Source organism: Scyliorhinus torazame, chromosome 10 (assembly GCF_047496885.1).
Source record: "Scyliorhinus torazame isolate Kashiwa2021f chromosome 10, sScyTor2.1, whole genome shotgun sequence".
NCBI lineage: Eukaryota > Metazoa > Chordata > Chondrichthyes > Carcharhiniformes > Scyliorhinidae > Scyliorhinus > Scyliorhinus torazame.
This window is the reverse complement of record NC_092716.1, coordinates 1,297,250-1,319,832: the sequence shown is the minus strand read 5'-3', so window position 1 is coordinate 1,319,832 and position 22,583 is coordinate 1,297,250. Positions and strand designations below refer to the sequence as shown.

Sequence of the window (22,583 nt, the reverse complement as noted above, 5' to 3'; positions counted from 1 at the left end):
CACAGTGATCCTGATCTGCTTCACACTCCTCCCGGTCTGCTTCACAGTGATCCTGACCTGCATCACTCTACTCCCGGTCTGCTTCACAGTGATCCGGACCTGCTTCACACTCCTCCCGGTCTGCTTCACAGTGATCCTGATCTGCTTCACTCTCCTCCCGGTCTCTTCATAGTGATCCTGATCTGCTTCACTCTCCTCCTGGTCTCTTCACAGTGATCCTGATCTGCTTCACTCTCCTCCCGGTATCTTCACAGTGATCCTGATCTGCTTCACTCTCCTCCTGGTCTCTTCACAGTGATCCTGATCTGCTTCACTCTCCTCCCGGTCTCTTCACAGTGATCCTGACCTGCTTCACACTCCTCCCGGTCTGCTTCACAGTGATCCTGATCTGCTTCACTCTCCTCCCGGTCTCTTCATAGTGATCCTGATCTGCTTCACTCTCCTCCTGGTCTCTTCACAGTGATCCTGATCTGCTTCACTCTCCTCCCGGTATCTTCACAGTGATCCTGATCTGCTTCACTCGCCTCCCGGTCTGCTTCACAGTGATCCTGATCTGCTTCACACTCCTCCCGGTCTGCTTCACAGTGATCCTGACCTGCATCACTCTACTCCCGGTCTGCTTCACAGTGATCCGGACCTGCTTCACACTCCTCCCGGTCTGCTTCACAGTGATCCTGATCTGCTTCACTCTCCTCCCGGTCTCTTCACAGTGATCCTGACCTGCTTCACTCCTCCCGGTCTCTTCACAGTGATCCTGATCTGCTTCACTCTCCTCCCAGTCTGCTTCACTGTGATCCTGATTTGCTTCACTCTCCTCCCGGTGTCTTCACAGTGATCCTGATCTGCTTCACTCTCCTCCTGGTCTCTTCACAGTGATCCTGATCTGCTTCACTCTCCTCCCGGTCTCTTCACAGTGATCCTGACCTGCTTCACTCCTCCCGGTCTGCTTCACAGTGATCCTGATCTGCTTCACTCTCCTCCCAGTCTGCTTCACTGTGATCCTGATTTGCTTCACTCTCCTCCCGGTGTCTTCACAGTGATCCTGATCTGCTTCACTCTCCTCCTGGTCTCTTCACAGTGATCCTGATCTGCTTCACTCTCCTCCCGGTCTCTTCACAGTGATCCTGACCTGCTTCACTCTCCTCCCGGTCTGGTTCACAGTGATCCTGACCTGTTTCACTCTCCTCCCGGTCTGCTTCACAGTGATCCGGATCTGCTTCACTCTCCTCCCGGTCTGCTTCACAGTGATCCTGATCTGCTTCACTCTCCTCCCGGTCTCTTCACAGTGACACTGACCTGCTTCATCCTCCTCCCGGTCTCTTCACAGTGATCCTGATCTGCTTCACTCTCCTCCCGGTCTGCTTCACAGTGACACTGACCTGCTTCACTCCTCCCGGTCTGCTTCACAGTGATCCTGATTTGCTTCACTCTCCTCCCAGGCTGCTTAACAGCGATCTTGATCTGCTTCACCCGCCCCCCGGTCAGCTTCATAGTGACACTGACCTGCTTCACTCTCCCCCCCCGGTCTGCTTCACAGTGATCCTGATCTGCTTCACTCTCCTCCCGGTCTGCTTCACAGTGATCCTGATCTGCTTCACTCTCCTCCCAGGCTGCTTCACAGTGATCCTGATCTGCTTCACTCGCCTCCCGGTCTGCTTCACAGTGATCCTGATCTGCTTCACACTCCTCCCGGTCTGCTTCACAGTGATCCTGACCTGCATCACTCTACTCCCGGTCTGCTTCACAGTGATCCGGACCTGCTTCACACTCCTCCCGGTCTGCTTCACAGTGATCCTGATCTGCTTCACTCTCCTCCCGGTCTCTTCATAGTGATCCTGATCTGCTTCACTCTCCTCCTGGTCTCTTCACAGTGATCCTGATCTGCTTCACTCTCCTCCCGGTATCTTCACAGTGATCCTGATCTGCTTCACTCTCCTCCTGGTCTCTTCACAGTGATCCTGATCTGCTTCACTCTCCTCCCGGTCTCTTCACAGTGATCCTGACCTGCTTCACTCCTCCCGGTCTGCTTCACAGTGATCCTGATCTGCTTCACTCTCCTCCCAGTCTGCTTCACTGTGATCCTGATTTGCTTCACTCTCCTCCCGGTGTCTTCACAGTGATCCTGATCTGCTTCACTCTCCTCCTGGTCTCTTCACAGTGATCCTGATCTGCTTCACTCTCCTCCCGGTCTCTTCACAGTGATCCTGACCTGCTTCACTCTCCTCCCGGTCTGCTTCACAGTGATCCTGACCTGTTTCACTCTCCTCCCGGTCTGCTTCACAGTGATCCGGATCTGCTTCACTCTCCTCCCGGTCTGCTTCACAGTGATCCTGATCTGCTTCACTCTCCTCCCGGTCTGCTTCACTGTGATCCTGATCTGCTTCACTCTCCTCCCGGTCTCTTCACAGTGATCCTGATCTGCTTCACTCTCCTCCCGGTCTCTTCACAGTGATCCTGATCTGCTTCACTCTCCTCCCGGTCTGCTTCACAGTGATCCTGATCTGCTTCACTCTCCTCCCGGTCTCTTCATAGTGATCCTGATCTGCTTCACACTCCTCCCGGTCTGCTTCACAGTGATCCTGATCTGCTTCACTCTCCTCCCGGTCTCTTCATAGTGACACTGACCTGCTTCACTCTCCTCCCAGTCTGCTTCACAGTGATCCTGATCTGCTTCACTCTCCTCCCGGTCTCTTCACAGTGATCCTGATTTGCTTCACTCTCCTCCCGGTCTGCTTCACAGTGATCCTGATCTGCTTCACTCTCCTCCCGGTCTCTTCACAGTGATCCTGATCTGCTTCACTCTCCTCCCGGTCTGCTTCACAGTGATCCTGATCTGCTTCACTCTCCTCCCGGTCTCTTCATAGTGATCCTGATCTGCTTCACTCTCCTCCCGGTCTCTTCACACTGATCCTGATCTGCTTCACACTCCTCCCGGTCTCTTCACAGTGACACTGACCTGCTTCACTCTCCTCCCGGTCTGCTTCACAGTGATCCTGATCTGCTTCACTCTCTTCCCGGTCTGCTTCACAGTGACACTGACCTGCTTCACTCCTCCCGGTCTGCTTCACAGTGATCCTGATTTGCTTCACTCTCCTCCCAGGCTGCTTAACAGCGATCTTGATCTGCTTCACCCGCCTCCCGGTCAGCTTCACAGTGACACTGACCTGCTTCACTCTCCCCCCCGGTCTGCTTCACAGTGATCCTGGTTTGCTTCACTCTCCTCCCAGGCTGCTTCACAGCGATCTTGATCTGCTTCACTCGCCTCCCGGTCTGCTTCACAGTGATCCTGATCTGCTTCACACTCCTCCCGGTCTGCTTCACAGTGATCCTGACCTGCTTCACTCTACTCCCGGTCTGCTTCACAGTGATCCTGATTTGCGTCACTCTCCTCCCGGTGTCTTCACAGTGATCCTGATCTGCTTCACTCTCCTCCCGGTCTGCTTCACAGTGATCCTGATCTGCTTCACTCTCCTCCCAGGCTGCTTCACAGTGATCCTGATCTGCTTCACTCGCCTCCCGGTCTGCTTCACAGTGATCCTGATCTGCTTCACACTCCTCCCGGTCTGCTTCACAGTGATCCTGACCTGCATCACTCTACTCCCGGTCTGCTTCACAGTGATCCGGACCTGCTTCACACTCCTCCCGGTCTGCTTCACAGTGATCCTGATCTGCTTCACTCTCCTCCCGGTCTCTTCATAGTGACACTGACCTGCTTCACTCTCCTCCCGGTCTCTTCACAGTGATCCTGACCTGCTTCACTCCTCCCGGTCTGCTTCACAGTGATCCTGATCTGCTTCACTCTCCTCCCAGTCTGCTTCACTGTGATCCTGATTTGCTTCACTCTCCTCCCGGTGTCTTCACAGTGATCCTGATCTGCTTCACTCTCCTCCTGGTCTCTTCACAGTGATCCTGATCTGCTTCACTCTCCTCCCGGTCTCTTCACAGTGATCCTGACCTGCTTCACTCCTCCCGGTCTGCTTCACAGTGATCCTGATCTGCTTCACTCTCCTCCCAGTCTGCTTCACTGTGATCCTGATTTGCTTCACTCTCCTCCCGGTGTCTTCACAGTGATCCTGATCTGCTTCACTCTCCTCCTGGTCTCTTCACAGTGATCCTGATCTGCTTCACTCTCCTCCCGGTCTCTTCACAGTGATCCTGACCTGCTTCACTCTCCTCCCGGTCTGCTTCACAGTGATCCTGACCTGCTTCACTCTCCTCCCGGTCTGCTTCACAGTGATCCGGATCTGCTTCACTCTCCTCCCGGTCTGCTTCACAGTGATCCTGATCTGCTTCACTCTCCTCCCGGTCTGCTTCACAGTGATCCTGATCTGCTTCACTCTCCTCCCGGTCTCTTCATAGTGACACTGACCTGCTTCACTCTCCTCCCGGTCTCTTCATAGTGATCCTGACCTGCTTCACTCCTCCCGGTCTGCTTCACAGTGATCCTGATCTGCTTCACTCTCCTCCCAGTCTGCTTCACAGTGATCCTGATTTGCTTCACTCTCCTCCTGGTGTCTTCACAGTGATCCTGATCTGCTTCACTCTCCTCCCGGTCTGCTTCACAGTGATCCTGATCTGCTTCACTCTCCTCCTGGTCTCTTCACAGTGATCCTGATCTGCTTCACTCTCCTCCCGGTCTCTTCACACTGATCCTGATCTGCTTCACACTCCTCCCGGTCTCTTCACAGTGACACTGACCTGCTTCACACTCCTCCCGGTCTGCTTCACAGTGATCCTGATCTGCTTCACTCCCCTCCCGGTCTGCTTCACAGTGACACTGACCTGCTTCACTCTCCTCCCGGTCTGCTTCACAGTGATCCTGATCTGCTTCACTCTCTTCCCGGTCAGCTTCACAGTGACACTGACCTGCTTCACTCCTCCCGGTCTGCTTAACAGCGATCTTGATCTGCTTCACCCGCCTCCCGGTCAGCTTCACAGTGACACTGACCTGCTTCACTCTCCCCCCCGGTCTGCTTCACAGTGATCCTGACCTACTTCACACTCCTCACGGCCTGCTTCACAGTGATCCGGATCTGCTTCACTCTCCTCCCGGTCTGCTTCACTGTGATCCTAATCTGTTTCACACTCCTCCCGGTCTGCTTCATAGTGATCCTGATCAGTTTCACTCTCCTCCCGGTCTGCTTCACATTGATCCTGATCTGCTTCACACTCCTCCCGGTCTGCTTCACAGTGATCCTGACCTGCTTCACTCTCCTATCGCTCTCTTCACAGTGATCCTGACCTGCTTCACTCGCTCCCGGTCTGATTCACAGAGATCCTGATCTGCTTCACTCTCCTCCCGGTGTCTTCACAGTGATCCTGATCTGCTTCACTTTCCTCCCGGTCTGCTTCACAGTGATCCTGATTTGCTTCACTCTCCTCCCGGTCTGCTTCACAGTGATCCTGACCTGCTTCACTCTCCTCCCGGTGTCTTCACAGTGATCCTGATCTGTTTCACTCTCCGCCCAGAGTCTTCACAGTGATCCTGATCTGCTTCACTCTCCTCCCAGTCTCTTCACAGTCACCCTGACCTTCACTCTCCTCCCGGTCTGCTTCACAGTGACACTGACCTGCTTCACTCTCCTCCCGGTCTGCTTCACAGTGATCCAGATTTGCTTCACTCTCCTCCCGGTCTGCTTCACTCTCCTCCCGGTCTGCTTCACAGTGATCCTGATCTGCTTCACACTCCTCCCAGTCTCTTCACAGTGATCCTGTTCTGCTTCACTCTCCTCCCGGTCTGCTTCACTGTGATCCTGGTCTGCTTAACTTTCCTCCCGGTCTGCTTCACTCTCCTCCCGGTCTGCTTCACAGTGATCCTGATCTGCTTCATTCTCCTCCCGGTCTGCTTCACAGTGATCCTGATCTGCTTCACTCTCCTCCTGGCCTGCTTCACAGTGATCCTGATCTGCTCCACTCTCCTCCCGGAGTCTTCACAGTGATCCTGATCTCCTTCACATTCCTCCCAGTCTGTTAGACACTGATCCTGATCTGCTTCACTCTCCTCACTTTCTGCTTCACTGATCTGCTTCACATTCCTTCCCCTCTCTTTACAGTGATCCTGGTCTGCTTAACACTACTCATGGAATGGTCACAGTGATCCTGATCTGCTTAACTCTCCTCCCGGTCTGCTTCACTCTCCTCCCGGTCTGCTTCACAGTGATCCTGATTTGCTTCACTCTCCTCCCGGTCACTTTTACACCGATCCTGACCTCCTTCACACTCCTCCCGGTCTGCTTCACAGTGATCATGATCTGCATCACTCTCCTCCCGGTCTGCTTCACAGTGATACTGATATGCTTCACTCTCCTCGCGGTCTTCACAGTAATCCTGACCTGTTTCACCCTCCTCCCGGAGTCTTCACTGTGATCCTGGTCTGCTTCACTCTCCTCCCGGTCTGCTTCACAGTGATCCTGATCTGCTTCACTCTCCTCCCAGTCTGCTTCACAGCCCGGTCTGTTTCACACTGATCCTGACCTGCTTCACACTCCTCCCGGTCTCTTCACAGTGACACTGATCTGCTTCACACTCCTCCCGGTCTCTTCACAGTGACACTGACCTGCTTCACACTCCTCCCGGTCTGCTTCACAGTGATCCTGATCTGCTTCACTCCCCTCCCGGTCTGCTTCACAGTGACACTGACCTGCTTCACTCTCCTCCCGGTCTGCTTCACAGTGATCCTGATCTGCTTCACTCTCTTCCCGGTCTGCTTCACAGTGACACTGACCTGCTTCACTCCTCCCGGTCTGCTTCACAGTGATCCTGATTTGCTTCACTCTCCTCCCAGGCTGCTTAACAGCGATCTTGATCTGCTTCACCCGCCTCCCGGTCAGCTTCACAGTGACACTGACCTGCTTCACTCTCCCCCCCGGTCTGCTTCACAGTGATCCTGGTTTGCTTCACTCTCCTCCCAGGCTGCTTCACAGCGATCTTGATCTGCTTCACTCGCCTCCCGGTCTGCTTCACAGTGATCCTGATCTGCTTCACACTCCTCCCGGTCTGCTTCACAGTGATCCTGACCTGTTTCACTCTACTCCCGGTCTGCTTCACAGTGATCCTGATTTGCGTCACTCTCCTCCCGGTGTCTTCACAGTGACCCTGATCTGCTTCACACTCCTCCCGGTCTGCTTCACAGTGATCCTGACCTGCTTCACTCTACTCCCGATCTGCTTCACAGTGATCCTGACCTGCTTCACTCACCTCCCGGTCTGCTTCACAGTGATCCTGGTCTGCTTCACTCTCCTCCCGGTCTCTTCATAGTGACACTGACCTGCTTCACTCTCCTCCCGGTCTGATTCACAGTGATCCTGATTTGCTTCACTCTCCTCCTGGTGTCTTCACAGTGATCCTGATCTGCTTTACTCTCCTCCCGGTCTGCTTCACAGTGATCCTGATCTGCTTCACTCTCCTCCCGGTCTCTTCACAGTGATCCTGATCTGCTTCACTCTCCTCCCGGTCTCTTCACAGTGATCCTGATCTGCTTCACTCTCCTCCCAGTCTCTTCACACTGATCCTGATCTGCTTCACACTCCTCCCGGTCTCTTCACAGTGACACTGACCTGCTTCACTCTCCTCCCGGTCTGCTTCACAGTGATCCTGATCTGCTTCACTCTCTTCCCGGTCTGCTTCACAGTGACACTGACCTGCTTCACTCCTCCCGGTCTGCTTCACAGTGATCCTGATTTGCTTCACTCTCCTCCCAGGCTGCTTAACAGCGATCTTGATCTGCTTCACCCGCCTCCCGGTCAGCTTCACAGTGACACTGACCTGCTTCACTCTCCCCCCCGGTCTGCTTCACAGTGATCCTGGTTTGCTTCACTCTCCTCCCAGGCTGCTTCACAGCGATCTTGATCTGCTTCACTCGCCTCCCGGTCTGCTTCACAGTGATCCTGATCTGCTTCACACTCCTCCCGGTCTGCTTCACAGTGATCCTGACCTGCTTCACTCTACTCCCGGTCTGCTTCACAGTGATCCTGATTTGCGTCACTCTCCTCCCGGTGTCTTCACAGTGATCTTGATCTGCTTCACTCTCCTCCCGGTCTGCTTCACAGTGATCCTGATCTGCTTCACTCTCCTCCCAGGCTGCTTCACAGTGATCCTGATCTGCTTCACTCGCCTCCCGGTCTGCTTCACAGTGATCCTGATCTGCTTCACACTCCTCCCGGTCTGCTTCACAGTGATCCTGACCTGCATCACTCTACTCCCGGTCTGCTTCACAGTGATCCGGACCTGCTTCACACTCCTCCCGGTCTGCTTCACAGTGATCCTGATCTGCTTCACTCTCCTCCCGGTCTCTTCATAGTGACACTGACCTGCTTCACTCTCCTCCCGGTCTCTTCACAGTGATCCTGACCTGCTTCACTCCTCCCGGTCTGCTTCACAGTGATCCTGATCTGCTTCACTCTCCTCCCAGTCTGCTTCACTGTGATCCTGATTTGCTTCACTCTCCTCCCGGTGTCTTCACAGTGATCCTGATCTGCTTCACTCTCCTCCTGGTCTCTTCACAGTGATCCTGATCTGCTTCACTCTCCTCCCGGTCTCTTCACAGTGATCCTGACCTGCTTCACTCCTCCCGGTCTGCTTCACAGTGATCCTGATCTGCATCACTCTCCTCCCAGTCTGCTTCACTGTGATCCTGATTTGCTTCACTCTCCTCCCGGTGTCTTCACAGTGATCCTGATCTGCTTCACTCTCCTCCTGGTCTCTTCACAGTGATCCTGATCTGCTTCACTCTCCTCCCGGTCTCTTCACAGTGATCCTGACCTGCTTCACTCTCCTCCCGGTCTGCTTCACAGTGATCCTGACCTGCTTCACTCTCCTCCCGGTCTGCTTCACAGTGATCCTGACCTGCTTCACTCTCCTCCCGGTCTGCTTCACAGTGATCCGGATCTGCTTCACTCTCCTCCCGGTCTGCTTCACAGTGATCCTGATCTGCTTCACTCTCCTCCCGGTCTGCTTCACAGTGATCCTGATCTGCTTCACTCTCCTCCCGGTCTCTTCACAGTGATCCTGATCTGCTTCACTCTCCTCCCGGTCTGCTTCACAGTGATCCTGATCTGCTTCACTCTCCTCCCGGTCTCTTCACAGTGATCCTGATCTGCTTCACTCTCCTCCCGGTCTGCTTCACAGTGATCCTGATCTGCTTCACTCTCCTCCCGGTCTCTTCATAGTGACACTGACCTGCTTCACTCTCCTCCCGGTCTCTTCATAGTGATCCTGACCTGCTTCACTCCTCCCGGTCTGCTTCACAGTGATCCTGATCTGCTTCACTCTCCTCCCAGTCTGCTTCACAGTGATCCTGATTTGCTTCACTCTCCTCCTGGTGTCTTCACAGTGATCCTGATCTGCTTCACTCTCCTCCCGGTCTGCTTCACAGTGATCCTGATCTGCTTCACTCTCCTCCTGGTCTCTTCACAGTGATCCTGATCTGCTTCACTCTCCTCCCGGTCTCTTCACACTGATCCTGATCTGCTTCACACTCCTCCCGGTCTCTTCACAGTGACACTGACCTGCTTCACACTCCTCCCGGTCTGCTTCACAGTGATCCTGATCTGCTTCACTCCCCTCCCGGTCTGCTTCACAGTGACACTGACCTGCTTCACTCTCCTCCCGGTCTGCTTCACAGTGATCCTGATCTGCTTCACTCTCTTCCCGGTCTGCTTCACAGTGACACTGACCTGCTTCACTCCTCCCGGTCTGCTTAACAGCGATCTTGATCTGCTTCACCCGCCTCCCGGTCAGCTTCACAGTGACACTGACCTGCTTCACTCTCCCCCCCGGTCTGCTTCACAGTGATCCTGACCTACTTCACACTCCTCACGGCCTGCTTCACAGTGATCCGGATCTGCTTCACTCTCCTCCCGGTCTGCTTCACTGTGATCCTAATCTGTTTCACACTCCTCCCGGTCTGCTTCATAGTGATCCTGATCAGTTTCACTCTCCTCCCGGTCTGCTTCACAGTGATCCTGATCTGCTTCACACTCCTCCCGGTCTGCTTCACAGTGATCCTGACCTGCTTCACTCTCCTATCGCTCTCTTCACAGTGATCCTGACCTGCTTCACTCGCTCCCGGTCTGATTCACAGAGATCCTGATCTGCTTCACTCTCCTCCCGGTGTCTTCACAGTGATCCTGATCTGCTTCACTTTCCTCCCGGTCTGCTTCACAGTGATCCTGATTTGCTTCACTCTCCTCCCGGTCTGCTTCACAGTGATCCTGACCTGCTTCACTCTCCTCCCGGTGTCTTCACAGTGATCCTGATCTGTTTCACTCTCCGCCCAGAGTCTTCACAGTGATCCTGATCTGCTTCACTCTCCTCCCAGTCTCTTCACAGTCACCCTGACCTTCACTCTCCTCCCGGTCTGCTTCACAGTGACACTGACCTGCTTCACTCTCCTCCCGGTCTGCTTCACAGTGATCCAGATTTGCTTCACTCTCCTCCCGGTCTGCTTCACTCTCCTCCCGGTCTGCTTCACAGTGATCCTGATCTGCTTCACACTCCTCCCAGTCTCTTCACAGTGATCCTGTTCTGCTTCACTCTCCTCCCGGTCTGCTTCACTGTGATCCTGGTCTGCTTAACTTTCCTCCCGGTCTGCTTCACTCTCCTCCCGGTCTGCTTCACAGTGATCCTGATCTGCTTCATTCTCCTCCCGGTCTGCTTCACAGTGATCCTGATCTGCTTCACTCTCCTCCTGGCCTGCTTCACAGTGATCCTGATCTGCTCCACTCTCCTCCCGGAGTCTTCACAGTGATCCTGATCTCCTTCACATTCCTCCCAGTCTGTTAGACACTGATCCTGATCTGCTTCACTCTCCTCACTTTCTGCTTCACTGATCTGCTTCACATTCCTTCCCCTCTCTTTACAGTGATCCTGGTCTGCTTAACACTACTCATGGAATGGTCACAGTGATCCTGATCTGCTTAACTCTCCTCCCGGTCTGCTTCACTCTCCTCCCGGTCTGCTTCACAGTGATCCTGATTTGCTTCACTCTCCTCCCGGTCACTTTTACACCGATCCTGACCTCCTTCACACTCCTCCCGGTCTGCTTCACAGTGATCATGATCTGCATCACTCTCCTCCCGGTCTGCTTCACAGTGATACTGATATGCTTCACTCTCCTCGCGGTCTTCACAGTAATCCTGACCTGTTTCACCCTCCTCCCGGAGTCTTCACTGTGATCCTGGTCTGCTTCACTCTCCTCCCGGTCTGCTTCACAGTGATCCTGATCTGCTTCACTCTCCTCCCAGTCTACTTCACAGCCCGGTCTGTTTCACACTGATCCTGACCTGCTTCACACTCCTCCCGGTCTCTTCACAGTGACACTGATCTGCTTCACACTCCTCCCGGTCTCTTCACAGTGACACTGACCTGCTTCACACTCCTCCCGGTCTGCTTCACAGTGATCCTGATCTGCTTCACTCCCCTCCCGGTCTGCTTCACAGTGACACTGACCTGCTTCACTCTCCTCCCGGTCTGCTTCACAGTGATCCTGATCTGCTTCACTCTCTTCCCGGTCTGCTTCACAGTGACACTGACCTGCTTCACTCCTCCCGGTCTGCTTCACAGTGATCCTGATTTGCTTCACTCTCCTCCCAGGCTGCTTAACAGCGATCTTGATCTGCTTCACCCGCCTCCCGGTCAGCTTCACAGTGACACTGACCTGCTTCACTCTCCCCCCCGGTCTGCTTCACAGTGATCCTGGTTTGCTTCACTCTCCTCCCAGGCTGCTTCACAGCGATCTTGATCTGCTTCACTCGCCTCCCGGTCTGCTTCACAGTGATCCTGATCTGCTTCACACTCCTCCCGGTCTGCTTCACAGTGATCCTGACCTGTTTCACTCTACTCCCGGTCTGCTTCACAGTGATCCTGATTTGCGTCACTCTCCTCCCGGTGTCTTCACAGTGACCCTGATCTGCTTCACACTCCTCCCGGTCTGCTTCACAGTGATCCTGACCTGCTTCACTCTACTCCCGATCTGCTTCACAGTGATCCTGACCTGCTTCACTCACCTCCCGGTCTGCTTCACAGTGATCCTGGTCTGCTTCACACTCCTCCCGGAGTCTTCACTGTGATCCTCATCTGCTTCACACTCGTCCTTGTCAGCTTCACAGTGATCCTGATCTGCTTCACTCTCCTCCCGGTCTGCTTCACAGTGATCCTGACCTGCTTCACTCTACTCCCGGTCTGCTTCACAGTGATCCTGACCTGCTTCACTCACCTCCCGGTCTGCTTCACAGTGATCCGGATCTGCTTCACTCTCCTCCCGGTCTGCTTCACAGTGATCCTGATCTGCTTCACTCTCCTCCCGGTCTGCTTCACAGTGATCCTGATCTGCTTCACTCTCCTCCCGGTCTGCTTCACAGTGATCCGGATCTGCTTCACTCTCCTCCCGGTCTGCTTCACAGTGATCCTGACCTGCTTCACACACCTCCCGGTCTGCTTCACAGTGATCCTGACCTACTTCACACTCCTCACGGCCTGCTTCACAGTGATCCGGATCTGCTTCACTCTCCTCCCGGTCTGCTTCACTGTGATCCTAATCTGTTTCACACTCCTCCCGGTCTGCTTCATAGTGATCCTGATCAGTTTCACTCTCCTCCCGGTCTGCTTCACAGTGATCCTGATCTGCTTCACACTCCTCCCGGTCTGCTTCACAGTGATCCTGACCTGCTTCACTCTCCTATCGCTCTCTTCACAGTGATCCTGACCTGCTTCACTCGCTCCCGGTCTGATTCACAGAGATCCTGATCTGCTTCACTCTCCTCCCGGTGTCTTCACAGTGATCCTGATCTGCTTCACTCTCCTCCCGGTCTGCTTCACAGTGATCCTGATTTGCTTCACTCTCCTCCCGGTCTGCTTCACAGTGATCCTGACCTGCTTCACTCTCCTCCCGGTGTCTTCACAGTGATCCTGATCTGTTTCACTCTCCGCCCAGAGTCTTCACAGTGATCCTGATCTGCTTCACTCTTCTCCAAGTCTCTTCACAGTCACCCTGACCTTCACTCTCCTCCCGGTCTGCTTCACAGTGACACTGACCTGCTTCACTCTCCTCCCGGTCTGCTTCACAGTGATCCAGATTTGCTTCACTCTCCTCCCGGTCTGCTTCACTCTCCTCCCGGTCTGCTTCACAGTGATCCTGATCTGCTTCACACTCCTCCCAGTCTCTTCACAGTGATCCTGTTCTGCTTCACTCTCCTCCCGGTCTGCTTCACTGTGATCCTGGTCTGCTTAACTTTCCTCCCGGTCTGCTTCACTCTCCTCCCGGTCTGCTTCACAGTGATCCTGATCTGCTTCATTCTCCTCCCGGTCTGCTTCACAGTGATCCTGATCTGCTTCACTCTCCTCCTGGCCTGCTTCACAGTGATCCTGATCTGCTCCACTCTCCTCCCGGAGTCTTCACAGTGATCCTGATCTCCTTCACATTCCTCCCAGTCTGTTAGACACTGATCCTGATCTGCTTCACTCTCCTCACTTTCTGCTTCACTGATCTGCTTCACATTCCTTCCCCTCTCTTTACAGTGATCCTGGTCTGCTTAACACTACTCATGGAATGGTCACAGTGATCCTGATCTGCTTAACTCTCCTCCCGGTCTGCTTCACTCTCCTCCCGGTCTGCTTCACAGTGATCCTGATTTGCTTCACTCTCCTCCCGGTCACTTTTACACCGATCCTGACCTCCTTCACACTCCTCCCGGTCTGCTTCACAGTGATCATGATCTGCATCACTCTCCTCCCGGTCTGCTTCACAGTGATACTGATATGCTTCACTCTCCTCGCGGTCTTCACAGTAATCCTGACCTGTTTCACCCTCCTCCCGGAGTCTTCACTGTGATCCTGGTCTGCTTAACTTTCCTCCTGATCTGCTTCACTCTCCTCCCGGTCTGCTTCACTCTCCTCCCAGTCTGCTTCACAGCCCGGTCTGTTTCACACTGATCCTGACCTGCTTCACACTCCTCCCGGTCTGCTTCACAGTGATCCTGATCTGCTTCACTCTCCTCCCGGTCTGCTTCACTCTCCTCCCAGTCTGCTTCACAGCCCGGTCTGTTTCACACTGATCCTGACCTGCTTCACACTCCTCCCGGTCTGCTTCACAGTGATCCTGATCTGCTTCACTCTCCTCCCGGTCTGCTTCACAGTGATCCTGATCTGCTTCACTCTCCTCCCAGTCTGCTTCACAGCCCGGTCTGTTTCACACTGATCCTGACCTGCTTCACACTCCTCCCGGTCTGCTTCACAGTGATCCTGATCTGCTTCACTCTCCTCCCGGTCTGCTTCACAGTGATCCTGATCTGCTTCACTCTCCTCCCAGTCTGCTTCACAGCCCGGTCTGTTTCACACTGATCCTGATCTGCTTCACTCTCCTCCCGGTCTGCTTCACAGTGATCCTGATCTGCTTCACTCTCCTCCCGGTCTGCTTCACAGTGATCCTGGTCTGCTTCACTCTCCTCCCGGTCTGCTTCACAGTGATCCTGGTCTGCTTCACGATCTTCACAGTCATACTAATCTGCTTCACACTCCTCCCGGAGTCTTCACAATGATCCTGATCTGCTTCATTGTCCTCCCGGTCTGCATCACAGTGATCCTGATCTGCTTCACTCTCCTCCCGTTCTGCTTCACTCTCCTCCCAGTCTGCTTCACAGCCCGGTCAGTTTCACACTGATCCTGACCTGCTTCACACTCCTCCCGGTCTGCTTCACAGTGATCCTGATCTGCTTCACTCTCCTCCAGGTCTGCTTCACTGTGATCCTGATCTGCTTCACTCTCCTCCCGGTCTGCTTCACAGTGATCCTGATCTGCTTCACTCTCCTGCCGGATTCTTCACAGTGATCCTGCTCTGCTTCACACTCCTCCCGATCTTTACAGTGATCATAAACTGCTTCACTCTCCTCACGGTCTGATTCACAGTGATCCTGATGTGCTTCACACTCCTCCCAGTGTCCTCACAGTGATCCTAATCTGCTTCACACTCCTCCCAGTCTCTTCTCAGTGATCGTGGTCTGCTTCACACTCCTCCCCGAGTCTTCACTGTGATCCTGATCTGCTTCACTCTCCTCCCGGTCTGCTTCACTGTGATCCTGGTCTGCTTAACTTTCCTCCCGGTCTGCTTCACTCTCCTCCCGGTCTGCTTCACTGTGATCCTGGTCTGCTTAACTTTCCTCCCGGTCTGCTTCACTCTCCTCCCGGTCTGCTTCACAGTGATCCTGATCTGCTTCATTCTCCTCCTGGCCTGCTTCACAGTGATCCTGATCTGCTCCACTCTCCTCCCGGAGTCTTCACAGTGATCCTGATCTCCTTCACATTCCTCCCAGTCTGTTAGACACTGATCCTGACCTGCTTCACTCTCCTCACTTTCTGCTTCACTGATCTGCTTCACATTCCTTCCCCTCTCTTTACAGTGATCCTGGTCTGCTTAACACTACTCATGGAATGGTCACAGTGATCCTGATCTGCTTAACTCTCCTCCCGGTCTGTTTCACTCTCCTCCCGGCCTGCTTCACAGTGATCCTGATTTGCTTCACTCTCCTCCCGGTCACTTTTACACCGATCCTGACCTCCTTCACACTCCTCCCGGTCTGCTTCACAGTGATACTGACCTCCTTCACACTCCTCCCGGTCTGCTTCACAGTGATACTGATCTGCTTCACTCTCCTCGCGGTCTTCACAGTAATCCTGACCTGTTTCACCCTCCTCCTGGAGTCTTCACTGTGATCCTGGTCTGCTTAACTTTCCTCCCGGTCTGCTTCACTCTCCTCCCGGTCTGCTTCACAGTGATCCTGATCTGCTTCACTTTCCTCCCAGATTCTTCACAGTGATCCTAATCTGCTTCACACTCCTCCCGGTCTGTTTAACAGTGATCCTGATCTGCTTCATTCTCCTCACGGTCTGCTTCACAGTTATACTGATCTTCTACATATTACTCCCCCTCTCTTCACAGTGATCCTGATCTGCTTCACACACCTCCCTGACTCTTCACAATGATCCTGATGTGCTTTATTCTCCTCCCGGTCTGCTTCACAGTGATCCTGGTCTGCTTCACGATCTTCACAGTCATACTATTCTGCTTCACACTCCTCCCGGAGTCTTCACAATGATCCTGATCTGCTTCATTGTCCTCCCGGTCTGCATCACAGTGATCCTGATCTGCTTCACTCTCCTCCCAGTCTGCTTCACAGCCCGGTCTGTTTCACACTGATCCTGACCTGCTTCACACTCCTCCCGGTCTGCTTCACAGTGATCCTGATCTGCTTCACTCTCCTCCCGGTCTGCTTCACTGTGATCCTGATCTGCTTCATTCTCCTCCCAGTCTCGTCACAGTGATCCTGATCTGCTTCACAGTGATCCTGATCTGCTTCACTCTCCTCCCGGTCTGCTTCACAGTGATCCTGCTCTGCTTCACACTCCTTCCGATCTTCACAGTGATCATAAACTGCTTCACTCTCCTCCCGGTCTGTTTCACAGTTATACTGATCTTCTACATATTACTCCCCCTCTCTTCACAGTGATCCTGATCTGCTTCACACACCTCCCTGACTCTTCACAGTGATCCTGATCTGCTTCACACACCTCCCTGACTCTTCACAGTGATCCTGATCTGCTTCACACTCCTCCCAGTGTCCTCACAGTGATCCTAATCTGCTTCACACTCCTCCCAGTCTCTTCTCAGTGATCGTTGTCTGCTTCACACTCCTCCCGGAGTCTTCACTGTGATCCTGATCTGCTTCACTCTCCTCCCGTCTGCATCACAGTGATCCTGGTCTGCTTAACTCTCCTCCCGGTCTGCTTCACTCTCCTCCCGGTCTGCTTCACAGTGATCCTGATCTGCTTCACTCTCCTCCTGGTCTGCTTCACACTCCTCCCGGTCTGCTTCACACTCCTCCCGGTCTGCTTCACAGTGATTCTGATCTGCTTCATTCTCCTCCCAGTCTCTTCACACTGATCCTGACCTTCACTCTCCTTCCGGTCTGCTTCACTGTGATCCTGATCTGCTTCACACTCCACCTGGATTGCTTCCAAGTGATCCTGATCTGCTTCACTCTCCTCGCGGGCTGCTTCGCACTGATCCTGATGTGCTTCACTCTCCTTCCGGTCTGCTTCACAGTGGTCCTGATGTGCTTCACTCTCCTCCCGGTCTGCTTCACTGTGATCCTGATCTGCTTCACTCTCCTTCCGGTCTGTTTCACAGTGATCCTGATCTGCTTCACTCTCCTCCCGGTCTGCTTCACAGTGATCCTGATCTGCTTCACTCTCCTCCCGGTCTGCTTCACAGTGATCCTGATCTGCTTCACTCTCCTTCCGGTCTGTTTCACGGTGATCCTGATCTGCTTCACTCTCCTTCCGGTCTGCTTCACAGTGATCCTGATGTGCTTCACTCTCCTCCCGGTCTGCTTCACAGTGATCCTGATCTGCTTCACTCTCCTTCCGGTCTGCTTCACTGTGATCCTGATCTGCTTCACTCTCCTTCCGGTCTGCTTCACTGTGATCCTGATCTGCTTCACACTCCTCCCGGTCTGCTTCACAGTGATCCTGATCTGCTTCACTCTCCTTCTGGACTGCTTCACTGTGATCCTGATGTGCTTCACTCTCCTCCAATCTGCTTCACAGTGATCTTGACCTCCTTCACTCTCCTCCCGGTCTCTTCACAGAGGTCCTGACCTGCTTCACTCTCCTCCCGGAGTCTTCACACTGATCCTGACCTTCACTCTCCTCCCGGTCTGCTTCACAGTGATCCTGATCTGCTTCACTCTCCTCCCGGTCTGCTCCACCATGATCCTGACCTGCTTCCCTCTCCTCCCGGTCTGCTTCACAATGATCCTGACCTGCTTCACTCTCCTCCCAGTCTCTTCACAATGATCCTGACCTTCACTCTCCTCCTGGAGACTTCACACTGATCCTGACCTTCACTCTCCTCCCGCTCTGCTTCACACTGAACCTGACCTGCTTTAGACTCCTCCCGGGCTCTTCACAGTGATCCTGACCTGCTTTAGACTCCTCCCTGTCTCTTCACAGTGATCCTGATCTGATTCACTCTCCTCCCTGTCTCTTCACAATGATCCTGATCTGTTTCACTCTCCTCCCGGAGTCTTCACAGTGATCATGATCTACTTTAGACTCCTCCCGGAGTCTTCACAGTGATACTGATCTGCTTCACTCTCCTCCCGGTCTGCTTCACAGTGATTCTTTTTTTAAAATATGTTTATTAACGCATTTGTAAATAAACATCAAACCAAACCGCAACCAGGATGAAAGGTAACCAACACATAACAGAAGAACTTAGCATAACTCAATCAATATCCTACAACTGCACCCCCCCCCCCCCCCCCCGCCCTACCGCCCACACCTATACTCCACCCCCTATAGGATCTGGCCACCATCATATGCGCCTCTGGACTACCTTAAATTGATTGAGACTCAGCCTGGCGCATGAAGAGGACCCATTCACCCTCCTCAGAGCTTCCACCCATAGCCCAACCCCCAGCTCACCCCCCAACTCCTCCTCCCACTTTCACTCAACTACTCCTATCGGGGAGCCCCCCCCCCCCCAGTCCATCAATTCCTTATATACCTCTGACACCCTGCCCTCTCCAACCCCTACTTTTCACAGCACCTTGTCCTGCAGCTCCAGGGGCGGCAGATCAGGAAAGGACCGCATCTGCTTTCTCACGTGGTTCCATACCTGTAAATATCTGAACCCATTTCCCTTGGGCAACTCACACTCCTCCACCAGTCCGTCCAAACTCAGGAAGCTGCCCTCCATAAACAAATCTCCAAACCTCTCAACCCTCCCACGCTGCCAACCCTGAAGCCCTCCATCCAGCTGCCCCGGAGCGAACCCCCCCCCCCCCCCGGCACTTCCTATACCACAATGGCGTGGTCAGTCAGCTTATCCACTTGACAGTCACCACTCACCCAGACAAGCTAAGAGAACCTCAAACCTGACAGCATTAACAGGGGCTGACACTCCTGCCTCTGACTCCCCTGAGCAGCCTCAGTTGCAGTCACGCCCTCCAGTCCCTCAACATCTTCCTAATCAGAAGACCCTATCCCAGGTGACGTTCCAGCCTCCTGTGACTCGACAGATCGGGGCCTAAACCGAGGTCCCCTCCAGCCTCAGGTGCTGCCGCCACTGTCTCACACCCTCAGGGCTGCCACCATCACCGGGTTTGTGGAGTGCCTGGCCGGCAAGAATGGCAGAGGCGCCGTCAACAGCACTCCCAGACTAATGCCCTTACACGAGGCTGCCTCCATCCGCTCCCAAACTGACCCCTCCCCCACTACCACTTCCTTACCATGGCTATATGTGCGGCCCGATAATAATTCAGTCAATTTGGCAGAGCCAACCGGCCTTCCCTTGCCCTCGCTTCAACAGCACCTTCTTTACTCGAGGGGCCTTCCTCGCCCACACAAATCCCAATATCACCGAGTTATCCTTCTTGAAAAAGGCCTTGGGATAAAAATCGAGAGGTTCTGGAATGTCAACAAAAACCTCGGGAGCACTGAAATCTTTATGGATTGCACCCACCGCGGCAATGACAGAAGCACATCCCACCGTTTAAATTTGCCCCTCATTTGCTCCACCAACCGAGCCAGATTCAACTTGCGTAACTGCTCCCACCCCCACGCCACCCGATACCCAGATACCTAAAACTCGTCCCCACCACCTTAAACAGCAACTTCACCAATCTCCTCTCCTGCCCCCTCGCCTGAATTGGAAAGACTCTTGCTATTTCTCTACTCATTGGTTTACCACATCTTCCCAAATTTGAACCCTTGCCCTAACTATTGAGTTTAAAACCCTCTCTACTTTCCGAGTTATGTGGCTTGCCAGAACACCAGCCCAGCACGGTTCAGGTATAGACCATTCCAACGGTACAGATCCCACATTCCCCAATTCTTGTGCCAGTGCCCCAGGAACCAGACCCCATTCTCCCACACCAGTCCTGCAGCCACACATTAACATTGCTAATCTTGTTTGACCAGTGCCAATTAGCACATGGCTCAGGTAATACCCTAGAGATTATTACCTTTGAGGTTCTGCTTGTTAATTTAGTGCCTAGGTCCTCTCACTGACTACGCAGAACCTCTTTCCTCATTCTACCTATGTCGCCTGTAGCTACATGGACCATAACAACTGGATCCTCCCCATCCCATTGCAAGTTCCTCTCCAGCCCTGAGCAGATGTCCTGAATCCTGGCACCAGGCAGGCTATCTGAACTCTCCCTCTTTGCTGCAAACAATGGCGTCAATCCCCCTCCCTCTACTGTCCCCTCCTACCGTTACATTCCTCCTTTATACCGCCCCCCCCGGCACTTCCTATACCACAATGGCGTGGTCAGTCAGCTTATCCACTTGACAGTCACCACTCACCCAGACAAGCTAAGAGAACCTCAAACCTGACAGCATTAACAGGGGCTGACACTCCTGCCTCTGACTCCCCTGAGCAGCCTCAGTTGCAGTCACGCCCTCCAGTCCCTCAACATCTTCCTAATCAGAAGACCCTATCCCAGGTGACGTTCCAGCCTCCTGGTACAAAGCATCCAGATAACTCTCACCCTCCCTGATGTGTCCGCCTTCCACTCTCTCCCTGCCCCACTCTCCCTTTACCCTCCTGCACTGCATTCCTCCTCCTCCTCACTCCCTCCTCCTCACTCCCTCCTCCTCACTCCCTCCTCCTCACTCCCTCCTCCTCACTCCCTCCTCCTCACTCCCTCCTCCTCACTCCCTCCTCCTCACTCCCTCCTCCTCACTCCCTCCTCCTCACTCCCTCCTCCTCACTCCCTCCTCCTCACTCCCTCCTCCTCACTCCCTCCTCCTCACTCCCTCCTCCTCACTCCCTCCTCCAGTCCCTCTACCTGAAGGCTGGTAAACATCCCAAGCCATCGCCATCTGGGCAATCTGTTTCCATACCCACTGACCCTCGCTGATGTGGAATTGGGCTATGGAATCTCACCTCAGTGGGGCAATGGGCTGCCTGAGCCAGTATAATGTGCGATGATGATAATCTGTGCTGAGCAGCACGGGGCTTGCGATCATTGTCATTCTCTAACTTGCGATGTTTGTGATGACAGGAGGGCCCCCGCACACGGCAACAGGGACCCTGGAGATTCATGTGATTGAGGTCAATGATTTTCCCCCAGACCTCTACCCACAAATTGGCTTTGTCTGTCGCCAGTGGGACAAGGATAATGGAGTCCTGCTCTGGGCAGCCGACGGTGACCTGGAGCCTCATGCGGAACCTTTTCATTTTGAGATTGTTCACGAAGATTCCAAGTATTCCCAGAACTGGACAATTAGCAGCTTAAATGGTGAGTGTGTGTGAGTTGGGGGGGGGGGGGGGGGGGTGCAGGAGGGTACGGAGAGAGGGGGAGGGGGGCACAGTGCGAGGGGGGGTCAGTGTGAGGGGGGTCAGTGTGAGGGGGGTCAGTGTGAGGGGGGGTCAGTGTGAGAGGGGGTCAGTGTGAGGGGGGTCAGTGTGAGGGGGGGTCAGTGTGAGGGGGGGTCAGTGTGAGAGGGGGTCAGTTTGAGGGGGGTCAGTGTGAGGGGGGGTCAGTGTGAGGGGGTCAGTGTGAGGGGGTCAGTGTGAGGGGGTCAGTGTGAGGGGGTCAGTGTGAGGGGGTCAGTGTGAGGGGGTCAGTGTGAGGGGGTCAGTGTGAGGGGGTCAGTGTGAGGGGGTCAGTGTGAGGGGGGTCACAGTGAGGGGGGTCACTGTGAGGGGGGTCAGTGTGAGGGGGGTCAGTGTGAGGGGGTCAGTGTGAGGGGGGGTCAGTGTGAGGGGGTCAGTGTGAGGGTGTCAGTGTGAGGGGGGTCAGTGTGAGGGGGTCACTGTGAGGGGGGTCAGTGTGAGGGGGGGTCAGTGTGAGGGGGGGTCAGTGTGAGGGGGTCAGTGTGAGGGGGTCAGTGTGAGGGGGTCAGTGTGAGGGGGTCAGTGTGAGGGGGTCAGTGTGAGGGGGGTCACAGTGAGGGGGGTCACTGTGAGGGGGGTCAGTGTGAGGGGGGTCAGTGTGAGGGGGTCAGTGTGAGGGGGGGTCAGTGTGAGGGGGTCAGTGTGAGGGGGGCAGTGTGAGGGGGGGTCAGTGTGAGCGGGTCAGTGTGAGGGGGTCAGTGTGAGGGGGGTCAGTGTGAGGGGGTCAGTGTGAGGGGGTCAGTGTGAGGGGGTCAGTGTGAGGGGGGTCACAGTGAGGGGGGTCAGTGTGAGGGGGTCAGTGTGAGGGGGTCAGTGTGAGGGTGTCAGTGTGAGGGGGGTCAGTGTGAGGGGGGTCAGTGTGAGGGGGGGTCAGTGTGAGGGGGGTCAGTGTGAGGGGGGGTCAGTGTGAGGGGGTCAGTGTGAGGGGGGTCAGTGTGAGGGGGGTCAGTGTGAGGGGGGTCAGTGTGAGGGGGGGTCAGTGTGAGGGGGGTCAGTGTGAGGGGGGTCAGTGTGAGGGGGGTCAGTGTGAGGGGGTCAGTGTGAGGGGGTCAATGTGAGGGGGTCAGTGTGAGGGGGGGTCAGTGTGAGGGGGTCAGTGTGAGGGGGTTCAGGGTGAGGGGGGGTCAGTGTGAGGGGGTCAGTGTGAGGGGGGGTCAGTGTGAGGGGGGGTCAGTGTGAGGGGGGG

The 22,583-nt window shown here is 54.5% G+C and overlaps 1 protein-coding gene across 1 annotated transcript in view; it reads left to right on the top strand.

The window, feature by feature from the left end:
• cdh15 (cadherin 15, type 1, M-cadherin (myotubule)) overlaps nt 1–22,583 on the top strand; it is a 203,829-nt gene that overhangs the window by 131,280 nt on the left and 49,966 nt on the right. The window contains exon 10 of the mRNA XM_072517717.1: nt 21,063–21,299. Within this exon, the coding sequence (XP_072373818.1) occupies nt 21,063–21,299 (237 nt within the window). The remainder of the gene's footprint in view (nt 1–21,062; nt 21,300–22,583) is intronic.